General features: G+C 39.1%; 1 protein-coding gene across 1 annotated transcript in view; it reads left to right on the forward strand.

Moving 5' to 3' along the window:
• Positions 1-22,109, forward strand: part of Mgam (maltase-glucoamylase) — a 129,116-nt gene that overhangs the window by 95,697 nt on the left and 11,310 nt on the right. Inside the window, exons 67-83 of the mRNA XM_029534874.1 lie at positions 984-1,108; positions 2,701-2,789; positions 5,282-5,325; positions 5,745-5,912; positions 8,744-8,896; positions 9,206-9,406; positions 9,632-9,786; positions 10,777-10,945; positions 11,493-11,589; positions 12,307-12,419; positions 13,513-13,638; positions 14,611-14,739; positions 14,983-15,093; positions 15,383-15,445; positions 19,962-20,096; positions 20,495-20,582; positions 21,332-21,470. Coding sequence (XP_029390734.1) covers positions 984-1,108; positions 2,701-2,789; positions 5,282-5,325; positions 5,745-5,912; positions 8,744-8,896; positions 9,206-9,406; positions 9,632-9,786; positions 10,777-10,945; positions 11,493-11,589; positions 12,307-12,419; positions 13,513-13,638; positions 14,611-14,739; positions 14,983-15,093; positions 15,383-15,445; positions 19,962-20,096; positions 20,495-20,582; positions 21,332-21,470 — 2,105 coding nt within the window. The remainder of the gene's footprint in view (positions 1-983; positions 1,109-2,700; positions 2,790-5,281; positions 5,326-5,744; positions 5,913-8,743; positions 8,897-9,205; positions 9,407-9,631; positions 9,787-10,776; positions 10,946-11,492; positions 11,590-12,306; positions 12,420-13,512; positions 13,639-14,610; positions 14,740-14,982; positions 15,094-15,382; positions 15,446-19,961; positions 20,097-20,494; positions 20,583-21,331; positions 21,471-22,109) is intronic.

Here is a 22,109-nt window from a genome sequence, read left to right on the forward strand (position 1 = left end):
CAACACAATCTTTGAAGGTTCCTTGTCTCATAATGTCATGTCAGGTTTCTTATTTTATTTTATTTTATTTTATTTTATTTTTTTACATTTACTTGTATGTGTATGTGTGTATGTATGTATATATGTAGTATATATGTATGTATGTATAGCTTTGGAATATAAATTATAGTTTCTGAGTTTTCTGTTTTTATTGGATTATTGAATGTGTGAATGAATGTGATGCTTCATTTATATCTGTTTCTTCTGCCTATTCTTGGGCTCTTTCTTCCTTTTTTTTTTTTTTGCCAATCGTACTTTTCTTGGTTTTGATATATTATATTGTATTATAGTATATTAATTGCTTAGATGTATTTGGGAAGGAACTTGGAGGAGTAGAGAGAGGAGAAAACATAATTAGAATATATTGTATGGAAAAATCTATTTTCAAAAAAAGAAAAAATTCAAAATAGTACCTGCTTTATGAAGCCCTGCTGTGGTTGAGAAAAGTGAATGGATTTTAGGTTATGACTCTGATGAGTGAGCACCTTTTACACACGAGGGCAGGTAAAAGTGTTAAATATAAGACAGAAAAATTCAACCCAAGAAGCTGTTATGTAAATAAACCTGCTTACACTTATCTTTGCAATGGAGCATATATCAAAGATATTAGGAGCTTTAGGGGGCAGGTAGAAGAAGGGGCAGCATATCTCCAGTCAGTAAGAAATAAATGAAGATATTGTTCAGTACCATTTTGCCTTAGAAACAGGGTATGTAGTGAGGGTGATTAGGGGTCTATATGAGATCCTGCAAAGAACAGGAATTCTCCTGGAGATATGGCAAAGCACAACCAGACTTCATGCAGCAGCAAGTGAATGACCAAAGAGGGAAACGAGGTTTGGGATGGATGGTGATAACCTAGCAACAGGTTTATGGAGGTGAGTGGGGTGTATTGTTCAGGGAGAAGTGTATGCTTGCCTCATCATTTCTCCTCCTTTTGACACCAGGGGGCAAATATTAGTTCAACAGGAGAGTGGAAGACCTTACCAGCCCCTCTTGAGCACATCAATCTTCATGTCCGAGGGGGCTACATCCTGCCATGGCAACGACCTGCCCTGAACACTCACTTAAGGTGAACAAGGAGAATGTGGTTCTGCTTTGCACACCTCTGAGCTCACTCTTTTGTTCTGAGAGTCATCTCTCCAGTATCAGTTTTGTATTTTACCTATTTCCTCCATCATGTTTATAGTGTGTGTGTGTGTGTGTGTGTGTGCGCGCGCGCGCGCGCGCGTGCATGGTGTCACTATACTCTTGGATTTCCAGCAGTCTCTACCCTATGTGATCTTGACAGAGAAGTGCACACTACTGGACTTTGAAAAACTTTCCTCTTTCTCCTTACTTACCTTAGCTTTGAGGATAAATTGACAATTGGGGTAGTCCATATCCCTGGCTCTCTCAGGGCTGTCCCAATTTTCATATTGTAATTCTCATGACTTGAGAAGGCTCAATTCTGTGCAATCTCATTCAGTACTCTTCCTACCTGATGTCTGTAGTTGTCTGTTTATGCCTCACATCATCTCTGCCCTAAATTTGTGTTCTGTTGACTATGCACCTACAAACCCAGTTTCCTGTTTCTTATCAATAACTGAGCACTTTTTAAAATTTGTAATTGTACTTTAACAACACAAACTTATCTCTCCCACTTTTCCTGAGCCACTAGATTTTAATTATCACCTTCACTCACACAGTTATAATTCTATCTTTACAGAGGTTACTTACTGACATCCTCATACATTTCAAAGTTTAGTTCTAGTAGGTTTCAATAAAGAGGAACTTCTTAGGGAACTTGAAAACTGCTCCTTTTCCTTTGAGTTTCCCTCACTTCCTTAGTATTTCAACTTAGTCCCTCTTATGAGAAAATGACTAACATCTTCTCCTTCCACCCTCCCCCTATCTTTGTCAAATAACCAATTTTAGATCAATTTATGTACTGATACTGAATTTCTGCTTCAAAAATTAAACTCTTATTCCCCCTAGTTAGAAGTCTGAATCCTATAAGAATACAATGCCCATGTCTATGAAAATGTGATTCTAAGTTGACTTTGATAACCCTCTCTTTTTCAATATGTTAATAGAGGTGGCTTTCAATGCGCCAAAGATGCTACTCTTCAGTACAGTCATTTATTTTACAGCACTTGAGTTTATGCTTTTATTAAAGTTGATCTAAGGACCAGGCTGTAGAACATATTAGCTAGGTTGGTACTGTAGCATTGAGGGATCTCAGCACATTCCTAGTCCATTTGCCTCTATTTTTCTAATTATTCATTTCTCATTATTGACACATATATATTTAACTTTCAAATCACTAAGATTCTTCTGGAATAGGCTGTCTAAAATGCCCAGGATTGTAGCAACATTGTATAGGATTTTGTTCCTCTCTTAATGACCCATTTTGTGAATAGAGCTGTAATTTTAATGTTAATGATGGTAGTGGTTCAGAAACTCTTAGGCTTACATGCTTAAGCCCTTCAATAGGTGTTTAAAATACTTTATTTTGTAAAATTATTTGAGGAAAACACTTATGATATTCTCCATTCACGCCTAAAGCAAAAGAGTCATATGTGACTGACTAGTATCTTTCTCAGTTGAAATTTGATGCAAATGTTTGGTAAAATCTTTTGAGCCCTAAGAATTTGTGACTTGTATGAATATGTTCCCCAACAGCCGGAAGAATCCTCTTGGTCTTCTCATTGCCCTGGATGAGAACAAAGAAGCAAGAGGAGAGCTGTTCTGGGATGATGGGCAGTCGAAGGGTGAGTGCCTTGAGAGGGTGGCCATTGCAGATCTGCACCAGACTCTGTCCCTTTATGCCTGCTGGTCATTCACCTGAGAGTGAAATCTCACCAGGCATCCTAGCAGCAGCCGCGTCCCAGAAATAAAAGAAAAACAAAAAACAAAAAAACAAAAAAAAAAAAAACATTTGCTTCTGGCCATACTGGTCAGAGGCCATGATAGATGAACCATAGGTAGAAGGAGAATTTACATCCCCCTCCGACCCCCGCCAAATTCTTGTGTTGACTTGACTCTTATTTTTTTTAACAGACCTTTAAAAGAGATAGTCTCATAACTGGTGCTTTAGTTCATATGCTCTGAAATGTTTATTATCCCCAAATCCTGGGGGACAAATGTTAACAGTGAGCACATACATTTCTACTGCCTATGAATGCATCAACCAGTGCTTTAATACACATCAGTTGCTGTGCAGGAATGATCTTGTGACCCTAGCTTAGGAAATAATTCCTATGGAACGCTTGCTTTGGAAACATTTAGGGAGCTCTTTGCAGGGTGATAATAGCATGGAGAAAGGAAAGCCATGGCTTGGACTTGTATACTTCATAATTTTGTCATTCTCAAGCTACAGTTTTAAAAATCTTATTTTTATTTGAAAATAATGGATCAAAAAAGTTTGAACATACTCAACACCTGAATAAATTAGGCCTGGATCTGCCTCTCAGTCACATGCTCCAGAAATAAAATTCAGACTCAAAATATATTTACAAATGTCTTGGCCATATGGCTTGGCTTTTCTCTAACTAAAATAATAACTTTTGAAAACCCATTTAATTTAACCTGAATTCTACCACATGGCTGGTTGCCTGTGTTTAGGTACCACGCGTCAAGTTCATGATCTCATCACATCTTCATGGTTGAATCTCCTGCCTAGCTCCATCTCAGATTTCCCTCTCCTTCCGGAAGTCCCACTTCCTATTTCCCACCTAAGCCATAGGCCATCATATGTATTATTATTGACTGGTATCACATCCATATAGACATAAGATATTCTCTCTACAAAAGTCTTTAACATATTAATCGTTTATTGATTACCATCACCATGATGAAGACTGAAGACATCCAGTATCATCCATGCCTTACATTTTCTTCCCAGAACATGTGCATATAACTCAATGTCTCTGCCCATCAAATGACTTCCCTATTCTCCTCCCCTTAGCAAAGACAGTTCCATGTTACTGTTTGTAAAAGTTTTTTTTTTTTTTTAAATCATGGTGTAAATGTGATGGCTAAGAACTTCTCTTTGTGCCTAGCTCCCTTCATTTAATATGATGTGCCTTAGGCTCATGCAAGGTCACATTGTACATCATTTTTTTGTTTTGTTTTGTTTTGTTTTGTTTTGTTTTGTTTTGTTTTGTTTTGTTTTGTTTTGAGGAAGGGTTTCTCTGTGTAGTCCTGGCTGTCCTGGAACTCACTCTGTAGACCAGGCTGGCCTTGAACTCAGAAATCTTTCTGTCTTTACCTCCCAAGTGCTGGGATTAAAGGCGTGTGTCACCACCACCCAGTGGTACAGCATTTCTATGGTCTCACTTGCTGATTTCTTTTCCCACCATCTACTCTTCGACATCTAGGTACTGTCCATATCTTTACTACTGTAAAATGTATGCAAGATTTCAAGTTAAGCACTGAGAATAAATAAGCCTTCTAGGAAAATAATAGGGAAAATATTCTTTTTCACTAGTCTTCATAGATAGAGCAAATGGCAGATACTACATAAACCTTGAAGTCTTCTATACAGGAAAAAGTAAAAAGTGATAGCTTTCAAAGGCAGCTTACAAAGTAGGAGAAGATGGAACAAATTATGTATCTGACAAAACGTCAATGTGAAGATATAAGAAATACTCTCAAAACTTGAAATCAAGGGAATCATAATATTAAATTAAAATAGGAAAAATGTCTTAATAGATATTCTTTCAGAGAAGATACACACAGAGTCAAGATACTTGAGAAAATAGTGAGCACTAGTAATAAATTCAGATTTAAATAAAATATTATAATGAGATATCACCTCCCCTCCATCTTGCAGTATGAGCAGAATGAAATAATTAACTATAACAAGAATTAGTGCAGGTCTAGAAACCCAGCAGGTCCACTGGCATCCTTTGGTAGAAATAGAAGTTGGTCTAGCCATTGTAAAAAAAAAAAGTTGAAAATAAAGTGACTTACTTAATGATACAATCATATCACTTCTCAACACTCACATATGTGTATCTATGAAATGAGCCTGCCAAAGAGAATCTACATTCTATGTTCATTATTGTCAGTAGGCAGGAAATGCAAATACCTTGTTTGCACTGATTTATTAATGAATAAAGAGGTGGTATTACTAGATGCATCTGTCATAAAAGACATACTTTTTGTTGTTTGAAATCGACTGTCAGCTTTAAGGAGAGAACATAAATTTGGCCTTCTGCACTGGCCATGCTAGTCTGACTCATCTCTCTTTTGTTTTCAGATCTCACAACCAACAACATTCTATGTAAATTTTCAGTCACTCAAGTAAGTAGAAAGTTTTTAGGAATCTAAAGTGTAGTCTTTTATCTGACCGTTAACATTTATTGGCATGTGTATGTGTGTGACTACATTTGCTGCAATGACTATGGGTGTATACATTCCTGTTTATGACTTAATTCCCAGTAATTTCATTACTCATGCTATCAAAAGGAGGCAATAATATCCATACATCAAAGCAAGTAGTATTTTCCAAATGAGTTGTTTTATGCAGCCAGTGTCTTTATGTGGTTAAGTAAAAGGTCTGTCTGCATGTCCCCACTTTTTTCTCCTAAGCATACATTGGTCGATTCTCTCTACTCTGAGGCTTTCCCAGCAGCTGAACATCTGCTCTAGGGTGTGGCATTTGAGAACCTACAGAACTTCAATTCATTCATGTGTGGATAATTATTCTTGATGTATTTCAGAACCGTTTGGATGTGAGCACTTTGCAATCAACCTATATGGACCCTGATAAGTTAACATTTCAGGAGATTAAAATTTTTGGAACACAGCCGCTTTACAATGTTACAGTGAAACACAATGGTATGGTAAATCAGATGTCTCCTCAAGTCAGTTACGATCCAAGCATGAAGGTAAGTCTCTATTTTGTTGAGGCTTTTCTTTTTTCTTTTTAAAATTATTTTATTAGATATTTTCTTCATTTACATTTCAAATGCTATCCCGAATGACCCCTATACCCTCCCCCTTCTCAGTGCTCTCCTACCACCCACTCCCATTTCTTGGCCCTGGCATTCCCCTGTATGGGGCATATAAAGTTTGCAAGACCAAGGGGCCTCTCTTCCCAACGATAGCTGACTAGGCCATCTTCTGCTATATATGCAGCTACAGACATGAGCTCTGGGGGATTGATTAGTTCATATTGTTGTTCCACCTATAGGGTTGCAGACCCCTTCAGCTCCTTGGGTAATTTCTCTAGCTCCTCCATTGGGGTCTCTGTGTTCTATCCTGTAGATGACTGTGGACATCCACTTCTATATTTGCCAGGCACTGGCATAGACTCACAAGAGATAGCTATATCAGTGTCCTTTCAGCAAGTTCTTGCTGGGATATGCAATAGAGTCTTCATTTGGTGGCTGATTATGGGATGGACCCCCGGGTGGGGCAATCTCTGGGTTGTCCATTCTTTCGTCTTAGCTCCAAACTTTGTCTCTGCAACTTCTTTCATGGATATTTTATTCCCTATTTTGGGGAGGAATGAAGTATCCACATGTTGGTCTTCCTTCTTCTTGATTTTCTTGTGTTTTAGAGATTGTATCTTGGGTATTCTAGGTTTCTGGGCTAATATCCACTTATCAGTGAGTGCATATTAAGTGAGTTCTTTTGTGATTGGGTTACCTCACTCAGGATGATATCCTCCAGACATATCCATTTGGCTAAGAATTTCATAAATTCAGTGTTTTTAATAACTGAGTAGTACTCCATTGTGTAAATGTACCACATTTTCTGTCTTCATTCCTCTGTTGAGAGACATCTGGGTTCTTTCTAGCTTCTGGCTATTATAAATAGGGCAGCTGTGAACATAGTGGAGCATGTATCCTTATTACCAGTTGGAATATCTTCTGGGTATATACCTAGAAGAGGTATTGCTGGATCTGCCGGTAGTACTATGTCCAGTTTTCTGAGGAACTGCCAGACTGNTTTCCAGAGTGGTTGTACAAACTTGCAATCCCACCAGCAATGGAGGAGTGTTCCTCTTTCTCCACATCCTCACCAGCATCTCCTGTCACCTGAATTTTTGATCTTAGCCATTCTGACTGGTGTGAGGTGGAATCTCGGGGTTGTTTTGATTTGCATTTCCCTGATGATTAAGGATGTTGAACATTTTTTCAAGTGCTTCTCAGCCCTTTGGTACCCCTCAGTTGAGAATTCTTTGTTTAGCTCTGTACCCCATTTTTAAAATAGGGTTATTTGAAATTTTGGAGTTCAGCTTCTTGAGCTCTTTGTATATATTGGATATTAGTCCCCTATCAGATTTAGGATTGGTAAAAAATCTTTCCCAATCTGTTGGTGGCCTTTTTGTCTTATTGACAGTATCTTTTGCCCTACAGAAGCTTTGCAATTTTATGAGGTACCATTTGTCAATTCTTGATCTTACAGCACAAGCCATTGCTGTTCTGTTAAGGAATTTTTCCCCTGTGCCCATTTCTTCAAGGCTTCCCCCCACTTTCTCCTCTATATATTTCAGTGTCTCTGGTTTTATGTGGAGTTCTTTGATACACTTAGACTTGTTGAGGCTTTTCAAATTGGCATTATGGTGATTCTTATTGTCAAAGCTGCTGTGGTTCTTAAAGGATAACTGCATCTCTGAGATATGGTGGATACGTTAGACTGTCGGGAATTATGGTGACATGTGGGTCATGTGGTGACATGGCTGAGCTGGAGTGAGTCAGGGAGCTCCTGGGGCAAGGATGAAAAGGGCAGATGTTTTTGTTTTTGTTTTTCTTGACTCTTATGTCTCTCAAGAGTTCTGCTCTCTTACTAACTTTATTATCATATACACACACATATAATATGCACATAGACAATACACAGACAAATAAGTCACATATATGTCTCATATATATAGAAGCCATACATATATATGATATATATCATATATAATATACATATATATTATATATGTACATATATTATATGTGTCTGTGTATGTTATAGACATACACACAGACACACACTGACACACACTGACACACACACACATGAACATGAATAGCACAGATAGTGTATATAACATAAGTAAATCATTTAAAAAATGGTTTGGTCCATTATAGTGGGAAAATCAAGATGTCAGAAGCTTAAAGCATTCAGTTACATCACATCCACAAACAGAAAGCAGAGAGGGAAGAATGAGTACTGTTACTCATCCCAGGGTCCAAGACATGGATAACACCACTCACATTGGACAGATACTCCCTCCTCGATCAATGCAATAAAGATAATCTCCTACACACATGGTCCTAGACCCTTGTTCCAGGTGATTCCTGTGTAGGGAAAGTTGACAACATTAACTGTCACAAGAACCTGGGACTATGCTAGGCACTACGTGTTTTCTGTGTGCCTACATTGACAGGAACACTACTTTGTGGAGAAAAGCACAAGAAGAAAAGCTAAATTCTAGAAGAGCAGACAGATAGGTCAGGGAAGGAATGAAAAGGAACACAACAACTGTTATTTCTCCCAGTAATTACACCATTCAATAAATAATAATGGAGTAGTGGACTGACATTTCCCCCTCACTGCTGATAGCCCCACATCTAATACACAGCTGTCCTCCTTTAAGACAGCAATGTATCTTGATTGTTGAGACTCCATTCTTAATTCTACTTAATTTTCTAAAGTTTGAGATTGTGTAAGGGCTTTGCTTCTAATAATACATTTCTTGTGCCCTTGTTTACCTCCATAGGTTGCAGTTATTACAGGCATCCAACTTCTCCTGAATGAATCCTATACCGTAGAGTGGGATGACAGCATTAGAGATGAGGAAAAGATAGATTGCTATCCAGATCAACATGGGGCTTCTGAAACAAGCTGCACTGCCCGAGGCTGTGTCTGGGAGGTAATGTAGCTGGAGATGTTCCTGTGTACTAATACTACTCCATGTTTTATGAGCATGACATATTGGTATACTTTTGCATAGCCTCAAATTCATAGAGAGAAAGGATTGCTTCAGGAATCTGGTGAAGATTGGAGCATAACTGGGGCTAGGTCTGGGATACTTTTAATAAGTACATTTCTTGAAGAGTGCGCACACACACGTGCATGCACACTCACCCATATACATCTTCATATAGATGGCCTTTTGTAATTCTTTCTATTTGATAATTCAGGATCCCCTGCTGATCTAGATTGCTGACTTTCTTTCCAGGTATCCAACTCTTCTGGGGTCCCTTTTTGCTACTTTGTCAATGAGCTGTACTCAGTCAGCAATGTTCAGTATAACTCACATGGGGCCACAGCCAACATCTCCTTAAAGGCTTCACCTTATAGAGATGCCTTCCCCTCTACACCCGTGAATGAGCTGCAACTACAAGTGACCTACCACAAGAACGAAATGCTGCAATTTAAGGTAAACACAGGGTGTGTGTGCTGCCAGATGTGGACACGACCTTAACAATCCTGATGTTCTTTGCTAGTCAAGATGACAGAACCTTAAAAGAAGCTTTGTGTTTAAATTTCTGCAGTAAAATAGACAGTATCTTAACTGAATCCAGAGAGAAATGAGGCTCTTATAGAACAGTATTATAGAACATCGAAAGCTTTTGCCATTTGTATTTTTTTTCCTTTGGCCTAGATCTATGATCCCAACCATGGTCGGTATGAAGTTCCAGTCCCTCTGAACATCCCCAGTGCTCCATCAAGCACCCCGGAGAGCCGCCTCTATAATGTGCTCATCAAGGAGAACCCATTTGGGATTGAAATTCGTCGGAATGGTACAGGCACTGTAGTGTAAGTGGTTCCTAGTCTGACTCTGAGTAACTGCTTTCCTTAACATTCTAGAACAGGCTCATTGTTATTGAAAACACCTGGTTTAAAGTGTCACATTGTCTGTGGCCAGAACCATAAGGAAGCAATTTCCTTTTGATCTGTGATTAGGAGGAAGTATTTAGCATCCCGAGGGTGATTCATAAGAGATTTATAGTGGAACATTTACAAATATTTCAGGGCTCCTTTCTGCATCTTAGATGTTATTGTGCAGACTCTTGTTGGAGGCACATGAGTGCCTGTTCTCAGCAACCTATGATAGATAGTGCTTGTTACAGTACACACAGGAAGCTAATATGACTGTAACCATGCTGTATAGGAAAAGGGACAGGGTAGCCAAGTTACTGAGAGGTCACTGCTTCTGATAACGTGGTCTGAGTTTGTCTCTCTGAGGAAGAGGTGTCATTTGAAATAGAACCTTGATAAAGAAGAGCCCAAAATGGAGTTCCAGGAGAAGAAAAGTAATGTTTGTGATAGAGGACAAAAAGTGTGATGTTCATGCAGGGAAGTTGGCATGTCGAGATATAGAGAGAATTTAGTGTCGTAATTGAGAGGATGAGAGTGGGAGATACAGCAGGGTTGACAAATGGGTTTTGGAAGGTGAGCAGCACTGGAGGATTGGTGAGACCTCACTAACGAGTGTGGGCCGAACTGTGACATGGAGTGGGGTCTCTTTAGTCACAGCCTGTATGCCTGCAGGACGGTCTTAAGGAGCAGGGCAGGTGTGAGTTACAGCAGTTGAGGTAATGAGAATGGCTTGGGTTTCCTCCTGTGCAGAGGACCCTTGGAAAAGCAGGGATGGAAGGAAGATGAATGAATGGTGACTAACTGGCCATTGATGGGGGTACTTGAGATTGCTTTAAACTGATAGATTTATGTTTTGTTTGAGGGGGCAGATGCTAGAAGCCACCAGGGAGATGACTTTCTTTTGTAAATAACCCTTCTCCTCTGCAGCTGGGACTCTCAGCTCCTTGGTTTCACCTTCAATGATATGTTCATCCGCATCTCCACCCGCCTGCCCTCCACATACATCTATGGCTTTGGGGAAACTGAACACACAACCTTCAAGATAGACATGAACTGGAACACATGGGGCATGTTTTCCAGGGATGAACCCCCGGGGGTAAGAGCAGAGTGTTTGTAGTCTGTGTTCTATCCCTTCCGTCCACTCTGTGTGTCTTGTGCTTCTCCTTACAGATGTGTATTGATTGTTCCCTTCTACTTTTAGGCAAATGGACATATTTTTAACTCCCCCTTTCCTTCACTGTTCTTTTTAAAAATTTTTTTTTATTAGATTTTTTTATTTACATTTCTAATGTTATCCCCTTTCCTGGTTTCTCCTCCAAAATCCCCCCCTCCCCTCCCCCTCCCTCTGCTAACCAACCCACCCACTCCTGCTTCCTGATCCTGGCATTCCCCATACTGGGGCATCAAGTCTTCACAGGAGCAAGGGTGTCTCCTCCCACTGATGATCAACAAGGCCATCCTCTGCTACATATGCAGCTATAGCCATGGGGCCCTCCATGTGTACTCTTTGGTTGGTGGTTTAGTCCCTGGGAACTCTGGGGGTATTGGTTGTTCCCTGACTCATTTTAGCAATCAGATTTCTGTGGAGTTGCTTTCTCATGCACAGTCTCCTAACATCTTCTGTTTTCCCCTATTACTCTCAGTACAAGAAGAATTCCTATGGTGTCCACCCTTACTACATGGGGCTGGAGGAGGATGGCAATGCCCATGGAGTCCTCCTGATGAACAGCAATGCCATGGGTAGGATGACACCTGTGTCCTTTTATTGTGTGACAATCATTCTTGAATTGTTTTAGAATGGTTTTGACTTGGCAATATCTTAAGTCAAAAATAACGTCTCTGGGTAATGGTTTTTCCTGCTTAGCCTTCATTTTATTCTAGAGATTTGTGGTTGCTGTTTTTACTAAACTTTTATTTGGTATTATGTAAAATGCTTACATAAGAAGGCATAGCAAAATCCTAACTCCTGAGGGTCCCCAAGATCCTGGGTGTCAGCTAGAGGCAACTGGCTATATAACTTGGATTACTGCCAAGCTTTTGGGTTAGAACACTGCCTCTGGCAAAATGAGGTTGGGAATATTTTTAAGCTACATGAAAAAGGGACAGAAAGTCAAGTTCAGTAATACATACTGTAGCTGTTAGTGAAGCCACAGGAGGTGAACACTGAGACTTAGAGCTACTTTGAGATTTTTTTTATGATTTTTATACTACTATGATATAGAAATTATGATAATTTAATTTTTAGAATTTTAAAACCTCTAATAATGAGCATTCAATGGATAGAATCCTGTGGGGTTTTCCTTTTTCACTTCTATATTGGTTTACTACAGAATGTCTGCCATCAATGGTATGAAATGAAAGTGAGAAATATAGCTTTCAAGTCTAATGGGTTAACCTTAAGGCTTTCATTATTGTTGATTTTGTTGTTGTTGTTGTTGTTGTTGTTGTTGTTTTCAGACGTGACATTCCAGCCCATGCCTGCACTGACATACCGCACTACAGGGGGAATTTTGGATTTTTACGTATTTTTGGGGCCAACTCCTGAGCTTGTCACACAGCAGTACACAGAGGTAGGAAGCCCATTTGATTGTCATGTATTAATGTTTGCATACTTCTGCTCCAAATTATGTGTTTATTAGTGTAATTCTTAACATAGTAATTACAATCATTGGTTTTATCAGAAAGAAGTATATTATTGAAAAGGGATCAGTCCCTACATTCCAATAGCATTAAATTTATAGCTTCTCTAATTATTATAGCATTGCAGGCAGACTGGTGGTACTAGCAGTGGTAGTACATCATGGTAGTGGGGGGACATGATGATTGGGATAGGAATGACAGTGCTAGTAATAGAGTTCGGGGTGTTTGTGGAAACGTTTTTGGAATGGTGATAGTATGGAGGTGATGGTTATACTGATAATGATTGTGATAATGGCAGTAATACAGTTGATGATAGTACAGGCATTACATCATTAGCGTTGCTGCTGCTGCTGCTGCTGCTGCTGCTGCTGCTGCTGCTGCTATTGGTTAGTGTCATGATGACCATGGAGTAATGGTGATGATATCCATGGTAGTGACAGTGATGAGGTGGGTAAGGAAATGATAACTACTGTGGTCCACAACACAAACATTTGTGTGAGCATTATTATATCAGTTAGCTGTTACACACTAGATCACTTCAAAGATATCATTACATTAAATACTCATAAAAACACTGTGAGAAATTACTCTTATTCCTATTTATAAGAGGCAAAATACGGAAAAATAAAGTCATATAACCTTCCCAGTGTTCATATAGCTGCCAGAACTAGAGTCTCTTTGTTAAGGTAAGGATTTTACCTATGGGATTTGTGGTCCTAACCATGGCATTAGATTTCACTTAAGAAAAGGAGGCAACATTGACATGTAAATGAATGAAATAATTAATAAAAAATATTAACATTTAAAAAAAGTTAGAACAAAGTAAGATTTTTCAGAATTCCTAGAAAATAAGCACAAGGCTACCAGGAAATTTTTCTCAGTGTATCACCAGGGAAGAAGGATGTGTCTCCCCAATATTTTTCTAGAACTGAATTTGTTTAGTTTGGACTTGTCAAACGTTCTTCTTTTATATACATTCCAGCTTCTACTTAGAAGTACTAATCCTTTCTGTCTGTTTTCTAGTTGATTGGCCGGCCTGTGATGGTACCTTACTGGTCCCTGGGATTCCAGCTGTGTCGCTATGGATATGAGAATGATACTGAGATTGCCAACCTGTATGATGAAATGGTGGCTAAGAAGATCCCCTATGTACGTCCATGTTATGCCATCGTGGTGTGCTGGCTCTGCAACCTCAGAGCTAACCAAATCTGTGTGGAGCCTGTCCCAACTATAGTGTGTTCTTGGTCTTGGGGATCTTAGCATTGGTGACTCAGACTAAGAGTGAGGAACTAGTGTTGGCTCAAGGAATTTAGTCAGGAGGCTCTTTTCATAATAATAAAGGATCTCTTTAATAGTACTTATGCTTAACTAAGAAAAACATGAACCCAAGTAGAAAAAAATAAACACAAATTAGTCAGACCATTGTAAAGAGTTGTTATGGCTCCAGCATTCCCAGACTCTGAACAAATACAGCATCTTGGGTTTCATTTCCAAGGAAATACATGTGATATCCTCCCTCATTTGAGGGCAAGGGGCTTCCAATAGGCTTGATCTAGGGGATTCTTTTTCGTATTTAATCCATTTTGTCTATATATATTTCTGTTGTTCATCTTATTATCATTAAAGCAAAGTAGGTAGGTAATTAAATAGATCAACTTAGTGAGAAAAGTGTGTCTGATTGCCCTCAGTATTGCATTTCTATGGTTCTTGTATGGTTTTGCTTTGTGTTGCATTGACTAACAGCAGACTTACTGCCCATATCTCATGAGCACACAGTTACGGTTCCTATGATAAAGAGCCACTGATTCCAGGGCCAGCCTACTAGGGGAAGTCACCATAACCACGCCCTACATCATCAGCTTTCAAAGCACATGTTTTAATTGTGCTTTTATCTATATGTTCAGCAGTCTTTCTAACAGGATTTATCATTCATCTTACTCTGTTTTCTTGTTAGATTAAATATTATTTTGAGTGTTATGTGAAGTTACATAAGAAAAAGAAAATGAAAAATATCCCAGAAACCAAACCCATATTATGGCATCACTAGATTGGTAGAGAGACATTCTCTTCTGGAGTTTGGGCTGGCTCTAACATCAGCCACTGTTCTTTGTGTCATCCCAGGATGTGCAGTACTCAGACATTGACTACATGGAGAGGCAGCTGGACTTCAAGCTCAGCCCCAAGTTCTCTGGGTTTCCAGCCCTGATCAATCGCATGAAGGCCAATGGGATGCGGGTCATCCTCATTCTGGTTAGTCCTTGTGTGAGTGTGGGCAGTGATGGGACAGTAGATGGCCTGGTGCAGAGATCACCTTGGGCTGTCTGTCCGTTCCTGGTCTAGGAGAGAAAAAGAAGTGTAGTTAGTGTAAGGGTACTTCTTGGGAGCCATGGAAGCTACAGTGCAAATTAAAACTGGGGAATAGCAACCCTTCAACCCTCACCACCACTCTGTCTTCCATCATAATTTCCCACCTGCCCTGTGCTCTGCCTGCAGGATCCAGCCATTTCTGGCAATGAGACACAGCCCTATCCTGCCTTCACCCGAGGTGTGGAGAATGAAGTCTTCATCAGTTATCCCAATAATGGAGGCATTGTCTGGGGAAAGGTATGAACTGACAGTCATTCAGCAATCCTCACCCTTAGGCCAGAAAATTGTTAATGTATTTGTAAATGTGGCTTTCACCTAGTCCATTTGGTCACTGGGGATTTGGTTTTCATTTCACAGCCAATGTTTACTGACAGTAATTAAGAGCTTCATGCAATCTACTTCTCCATAGAACAATCCTACATGAAAGCTGAAGTTGTAGGACTGTGGCTTAGAGTTTTCTAGGAAACTCTGTGTATGTCAAATCGTCAGAGGCATTTCTGTTGATCTTTTCTTTTTCTGCTCACAGGTCTGGCCTGATTACCCTAATATCACTGTGAACTCTTCTTTAGACTGGGACAGTCAAGTGGAGGTAAAAGGCCCTTTGTGACTTTTGCGTGTAGTCAGGATTATCTTGAAAGGGAATTCATACCCCAAGTTGTAGAAGTTCCCATTAGCTCTACTGAGTATGGTGAAGACACTGTAGTGACATGTGTTCTTCCTGTCATTCTTATACTGATGACCTCACACATACACTTTTTCTTCCTACTTATGTTTCATCTCCAATTGTGATGTCAATATTATTGTTTTTATGATCTAATACTGATAATGTAATTTACCTGTCCATGGTTATTAAAGGCATAATGGTGACTTCCAATCCAAAGTTGTCAGAATTCAGGGGTCCATAGTTTTTCAATTGGGAGATATCGCTAAGGGAATTTTTTTTCTTAATTGTGTTTCTTATTGTTAAGGTTGTTTTTTTTCCCTGGATATCTCTTTTAAATAGTTTCTAACCTTTGTCTTTATCAATTTGACATTATTCCTATTTATGATTTTTCACTATAGACAGGCTTCTCCATCTCCATACTTATAAATTGTGCCTCTGACTCCCCCTCTGCTATGGATTTCAGTGTTGTTTTATCCTCTTTAGTCTAGCATTGTATTATACATTTGCTTTTTCCTGGGAGCAAGTTCTTCCTTGTAATATATCCATATACATTAGGCTCTGCACCTGTTTCCCCTGGGCTTTACTAGCATGTACTGGTTACTTGAATGAATGTGTGGTTCCTCCTGTTCCTGTCTGTATTCTGGCCCTCTTCTGGTTAATATGCTTACCCAACAGACTGGTATGTATCCTGTTGGGTTTCATCTCACTTTTTTGATTGTCCGATAACATCTGAGCAATGCCCTTAGTGTTGGGTGGGAATCTTCGGGAGAACACTTACCTGACCTAACCTTTAGTATTCTTCCACATAATTATTCTTTCCAGACAGGTATGTACTTGAGTGTGTATGTTCCTTTTTTTCCAACTTGCCTAGAGAATTGGGGAAGTCCAAGAAAATTTCTGTTTATCTAGGACACCTAGTCAGGGGTGATTAAGTGAAGAAGCTTGTGTCTCAATCAGTAGTATAACTTACAATGTCTAAACATTATATTAGATTTAAGAATTAACCAGTTAAACATTGTAGAGACAAAGCACAGTAGTTATAATTGCAGATGTTAGTCGTACACAAAAGCCCAGAGCCACAATGTCTTTGGAAAACTATTCAAGTAAAGATTTTAGCCAATGTTAAGGCTTCTCAATGATGTAAGAGAAAACTGCAGTCACCAGCAATGGGACTGATAGAAATTAAGACCAATATCCATGCTTTCCACAGACAAATTGGTTTTGAAGACCAAGTTCAGTCCTGGAGAGGAAGTCATATATTCTATAGAACTAATATGACTGGGGGCCAAAAGTTCAGACTTGCGAGAACTCTAGTATAGGAGGTAGAACGCCCATTAGTGCAAGCCAGAGGCATCCAGTTACTGGGTTTTGATTTCTGACAACTTTGATCCCTTTGAAAGCATTAGTGCTTTAGATGTAAAAAGAAATCTTCACTCTTAGGACACAGTTTAATGGGTATTCAACTACATATCTTTTTTTCTTTTAGTAGCAGATGAAACAGAAGAGAACAGAAGCTGATTAAGGCATATTTCAGCTATTGGTATAATTTAGTCAAGTTCAGTTTTTGTTTGCTTTATTTTTTACTAGCCAGAATCTATATAAGTTATGATCTGTTTTCCTGTCATCCATCCTTCCTTTCTTTCTTTCTTNCTTTCTTTCTTTCTTTCTTTCTTTCTTTCTTTCTTTCTTTCTTTCTTTCTTTCTTTCTTTCTTCCTTTGTATCTATCTACCATCTATCATTTACTGTGTGATAAGATTTGAGACAACTCCTCAGCTTCCTGGGCTTCTCATCATTTCTCACAGAGGAGCACTTGAATCTGAAAATTCAGTTAGCTCATGGGTACACAGGCCAGATACATTCAATTATATAGGTTCTATGGGGTTTAATTGTTGATGTTGGTAGAGGTATTATTTCATCAATCATAAGATTGGCCATTAACTCATAAGATGTATGCTCCCTCAGCCTTTAAAGCAATGTGGGCCCTGATCTTCAGGCCCTTGATATTCTGAGGACAATGTTGATAGCATAGCTGGTGACTACTATGCAACACTGAGTATGTGATGGCCAGGAATCTTGGATCTCTGATCCAGGTAATTTTTCTCAAAGAATTCTCATGGTTACTTCATACTTCAGTAACCACCACATAAAATATTTAGACTGTCATAGTGACTCTTGGGCAATAGAATAATCATAAGCAACATGTATTTTACAAAATCAGTTTTATGAGTTTGTTGAGGAAGAGCTCACTGATGTCTAGGTCTGTCATTGCTGAGATGTGTATGAAACAAACAGACTAGCTAAGAATGCTGTGAACAGAAGGCTTGTGACATCGAGGCTCAAACATTTAATACTTAAGTGTAGACTTGGATCCAGAAAATACCTCTTGGTATTTTACAGTGCACTGTGGTAAGGAATCCTAGGGCTAGTCATACAGGTGAACTCATGACATCAGAAAATGAAGACCCATCAAAGAGAGGACAGATACAATCTGACAAGTGTTGATAACAGAAAGAATAAGGCAGAGACAGCCCTTTGGACAATGGTGGGTTACTTTTAGTACACAGGTAAGGATCATCAAGGTTGTACATAGATTAATAAAACACTGCTGGCCCAATTTCCCACTTGTATCCCATAAGAGATTCAATTTGAGCTTGCATATATATAGCTTATAACTCCTGTTCATTCATATTCACTTTCTCTCCACACTGTAAGTATCTCACTAATTGAGCTTGGTCTCTTGTTTGTTATGTAAAGAGCTTTTTGTCTTGCATCCATTTCTCACAAAAAGATACACCAGAACGAAATTCATCAAGATCCCCAGTGTGTCTATGGGGAATCTTGCCTCTTTAATTCAGACCTCTGTATCCCGATGCCTTTTTGTTTACTTTGGAGCATTCCTGTTTTGTGTTGTGTGTAGACATTGGATCCTGTGTAATTGTAGCCCCCAGACCAAGCTTTCTTCTTATTGTTCCCACTCTCTCACTCTTGACTTTCTCATTTTTAGTGCTTTGACTCTCATAACATGATGAATAACATAGGGGAGACCATTTATTCAAATATACCAAAGACCATAACGTCCCAAAGCGAGCAACAGTGGAATGGTATATAAGATTTTATTGATACTTGCTGTTTCTGACTGGGATGAATTCACAAATAAAAAAAAAATCAGTGAAAATATATAATCATTTTAAAATTACTTCTCAGGTTCTAATTACAGTAGGAAGAACAAAGATCAATGTAAAAGTACTAACTGAAGCTCTAGCTCTCTAAAGCTTTCAATGCAATTAAGGAGTGATACCCTGAATCCAATTTTCATATGCACCTTGCTTTTATTATTTAAGAACAGATGAAGAGAAAGAGAGGGTGAGGCTTACTTCTTACATTGTTTTATACTGATTAGCATAAATTATGGTTTTTATGTGCTCTTTGAAATCATAAATAACAGAGATACATAGGAGTTAGTCTGATATCATGAATTATTATCCCTTGTTCCACACCTTATAGAATAACATAAAACTAATAAAGTACTACAGTTCTTGACTCCCTGAGAATGGGAAGCCCCTTTAAAATAATCATAAATCTGAAGAACTAACAAATTTATCTGTTAGAATCGCTTGCAGACATTACCACTGTTAGATAACTTCTGTATTGATTCTTGAAGTTTGTCCAGAGGTTTAGGTTCTTGAGCACACATAAGCACACACACACACACAGGGACAGGGGCCTGAGCAGTAAGACCCTGTGCATGGAGGGTGAGCAGATCCTTCCAGATGGCTCCAGGGTGCAGCACTATGATTTACACAACCTGTATGGGTGGTCCCAGACCAGACCTACCAATGAGTAAGTGACACAGCACTTGGCATTATTAGTGGGGATGTCCAATCCCTGGTGTAACTTCCTTGTATTTCCTTCTATTTTCTATTCGAGAAAGTAAGAAGAATTTAGTGGTTAATTGTCTAGAACCATGGTTCTCAACCTTCCTAATGCTATGACCCTTTAAGGAAGTCTTTCTTCCTTTTTAAAATTTATTTATTTATCTATCTATCTATCTATTTATTTATTTAACCAATTTGGTATTCAGTACCAGGAAAATATCTTGCCTCTTATACATCCTCACTGGCTCCTTCTTTCTCTCTGGAGAGTCATTAGGAAATAGGGGTCAACTTGAGGATTAGGAATCTATAACATGAAATAGTGAGTTCAGAGTGTTGACATAAAAAAGCAGTCTGCAGAACATTTATGAATATTGGGAAGGAAGGTATGTGGTTTATGCTCATTTATCTCTGCACTTAATATTTCTAAAACATGCCAAGGATATATTATTCTGGCTACCACTGGCTACCACCACTTAGTACAAAAATTTATTTGAACCAAGTTCTTAGGAAGTATTTGCTGTCCAATGTGTTCATTTCTGACAGGTAAATTTTGTTACTTTTGTAGCAATACCGAGCTTATGTGGCCTTCCCAGACTTTTTCCGTAATTCAACTGCCGCATGGTGGAAAAAGGAGATTAAAGAACTCCACAACAACACAGAGGATCCTGCAAAGAGCTTGAAATTTGATGGGCTGTGGATTGTAAGTGTGCATGTGTACACATGGCTAGGTGTGGGTGTATATATGAGTGATAGCGGGTTTTTTAGTACAGTCTAGAGGATGCTAATCATTCAAGAAGACTGTAGTTGTACTACTTCGTACTTCCTCTGATAGAAACTGGAGCGGTTCTGGTCCTCCTTAGTACTTAGGACCTCTGAAATATCCCCTGCAAAGCTTTGGTGATGATTACTGAAAAGTCTTTGGAAGCTTGCTTGACCCGGAGGGTTCAGTTGTCCTTCTAGCAAGCTCCCCACTGGCCCCCCAGAGGATGGGAAGTATCTATAGGGATCACTAGAGGTTGGCTGCTTTATTCATTATCTCCTTGTCTCTGACCAGGCATAAGTATCTTTATGTTTTAACCACATCTCTGACATTTGTAGGATATGAATGAACCTTCCAGCTTTGTGAATGGGGCAGTTCCTTCTGGCTGCAGTGATGCTACGCTAAACCGTCCTCCCTACATGCCACGTAAGAACCCTGAGTTTTCTCTACCAGCTGGGCAATGGCTAGAAAGATGAACTCTGCTGGAGCCCAAGGACAGGTCCTCATTGATGATGTAGTGTACTGGGATCACAAACAAAGATGTGCGTGTGTGTGTGTGTGTGTGTGTGTGTGTGTGTGTGTGTGTGTGTGCTTATGTGTGCTCAAGAACCTAGACCTCTGGACAAACTTCAAGAATCAGTACAGAAGTTATCTAACAGTGGTAATGTCTGCAAGGGATTCTAACAGATGAATTTGTTAGCTCTTCAGATTTATGATTATTTTAAAGGGGCTTCCCATTCTCAGGGAGTCAAGAACTGTAGTACTTTATTAGTTTTATAAGTTACTCTATAAGGTGTGTGACCTTCCATAGGTTATGCAATACTTCTGAATCTCAATTTTCTATGTCAAGAATCAGAAAATGCTATATTGGGGATACGATTCTTATAGGAATTATAGGAAATAATTTTTACATTAAAAATCCAGCTCAGAGTTGTTCCAGAGCATGTGGTAACTTGCATGCTTTCCCATACTATCAGTTTCTCCAGGGGAATTGGTGTTGAAATCACCCATAGGAATGTTGCAGTTCAGTGCTGACCACTGTTCTTGTGCTCCTAGGGAAACGGGCACACCTAGGGCTTGTCCTGTTAGTCTTATGATACAGATTTTAGAATACAGAAAAGAGGCCAGCAATGAGAAGATTCAGAACTGTCTTTCATTCTTAAATCCTCCCTCAGATTTGGAAGCCAGGGACAGGGGCCTGAGCAGTAAGACTCTGTGCATGGAGGGTGAGCAGATCCTTCCAGATGGCTCCAGGGTGCGGCACTATGATGTACACAACCTGTATGGGTGGTCCCAGACCAGACCTACCTATGAGTAAGTGACACAGCACTTGGCATTATTAGTGGGGATGTCCAATCCCTGGTGTAACTTCCTTGTATTTCCTTCTATTTTCTATTCGAGAAAGTAAGAAGAATTTAGTGGTTAATTGTCTAGAACCATGGTCCTCAACCTTCCTAATGCTATGACCCTTTAATACAGTTCCTCATGTTGTAGTGACTCCCTATCCATAACATTATTTTCATTGCTACTTCATAATTATATTTTTACTACTATTAGGAACTGTAATGTAAATATCTGATATTCCTGCTGTTCTTGGGCGACGCCTGTGGAAGTTTCCTTCAAACCCCAAAGGGGTGTGACTCACAGATTAAGATCTACTGGTCTGGAAAGTCTTATTTCTTATCTAAAGAATACTTCTGCATGGAGACAGGTCTTTGGTTATGACTGAGAAATCAGGTTTAAATATGGCAGTGTCAAATCATTGAGAAATTGTCTGTTTGAGGATCACATACATGGGGACAGAAGAAATTATTATACATTGCACCCGGTAATGTGTTAACATCAGTTATAAGAGACAAGGGAAACAGGGTACTATAATCTATTTTATTTTAAAAGTGAATCATATCTACTGAGACTTTTAGTCTTTCTTCTTATATGATCTCAGGTTAGTTT

Source organism: Mus pahari, chromosome 2, assembly GCF_900095145.1.
Source record: "Mus pahari chromosome 2, PAHARI_EIJ_v1.1, whole genome shotgun sequence".
NCBI classification, from domain to species: domain Eukaryota; kingdom Metazoa; phylum Chordata; class Mammalia; order Rodentia; family Muridae; genus Mus; species Mus pahari.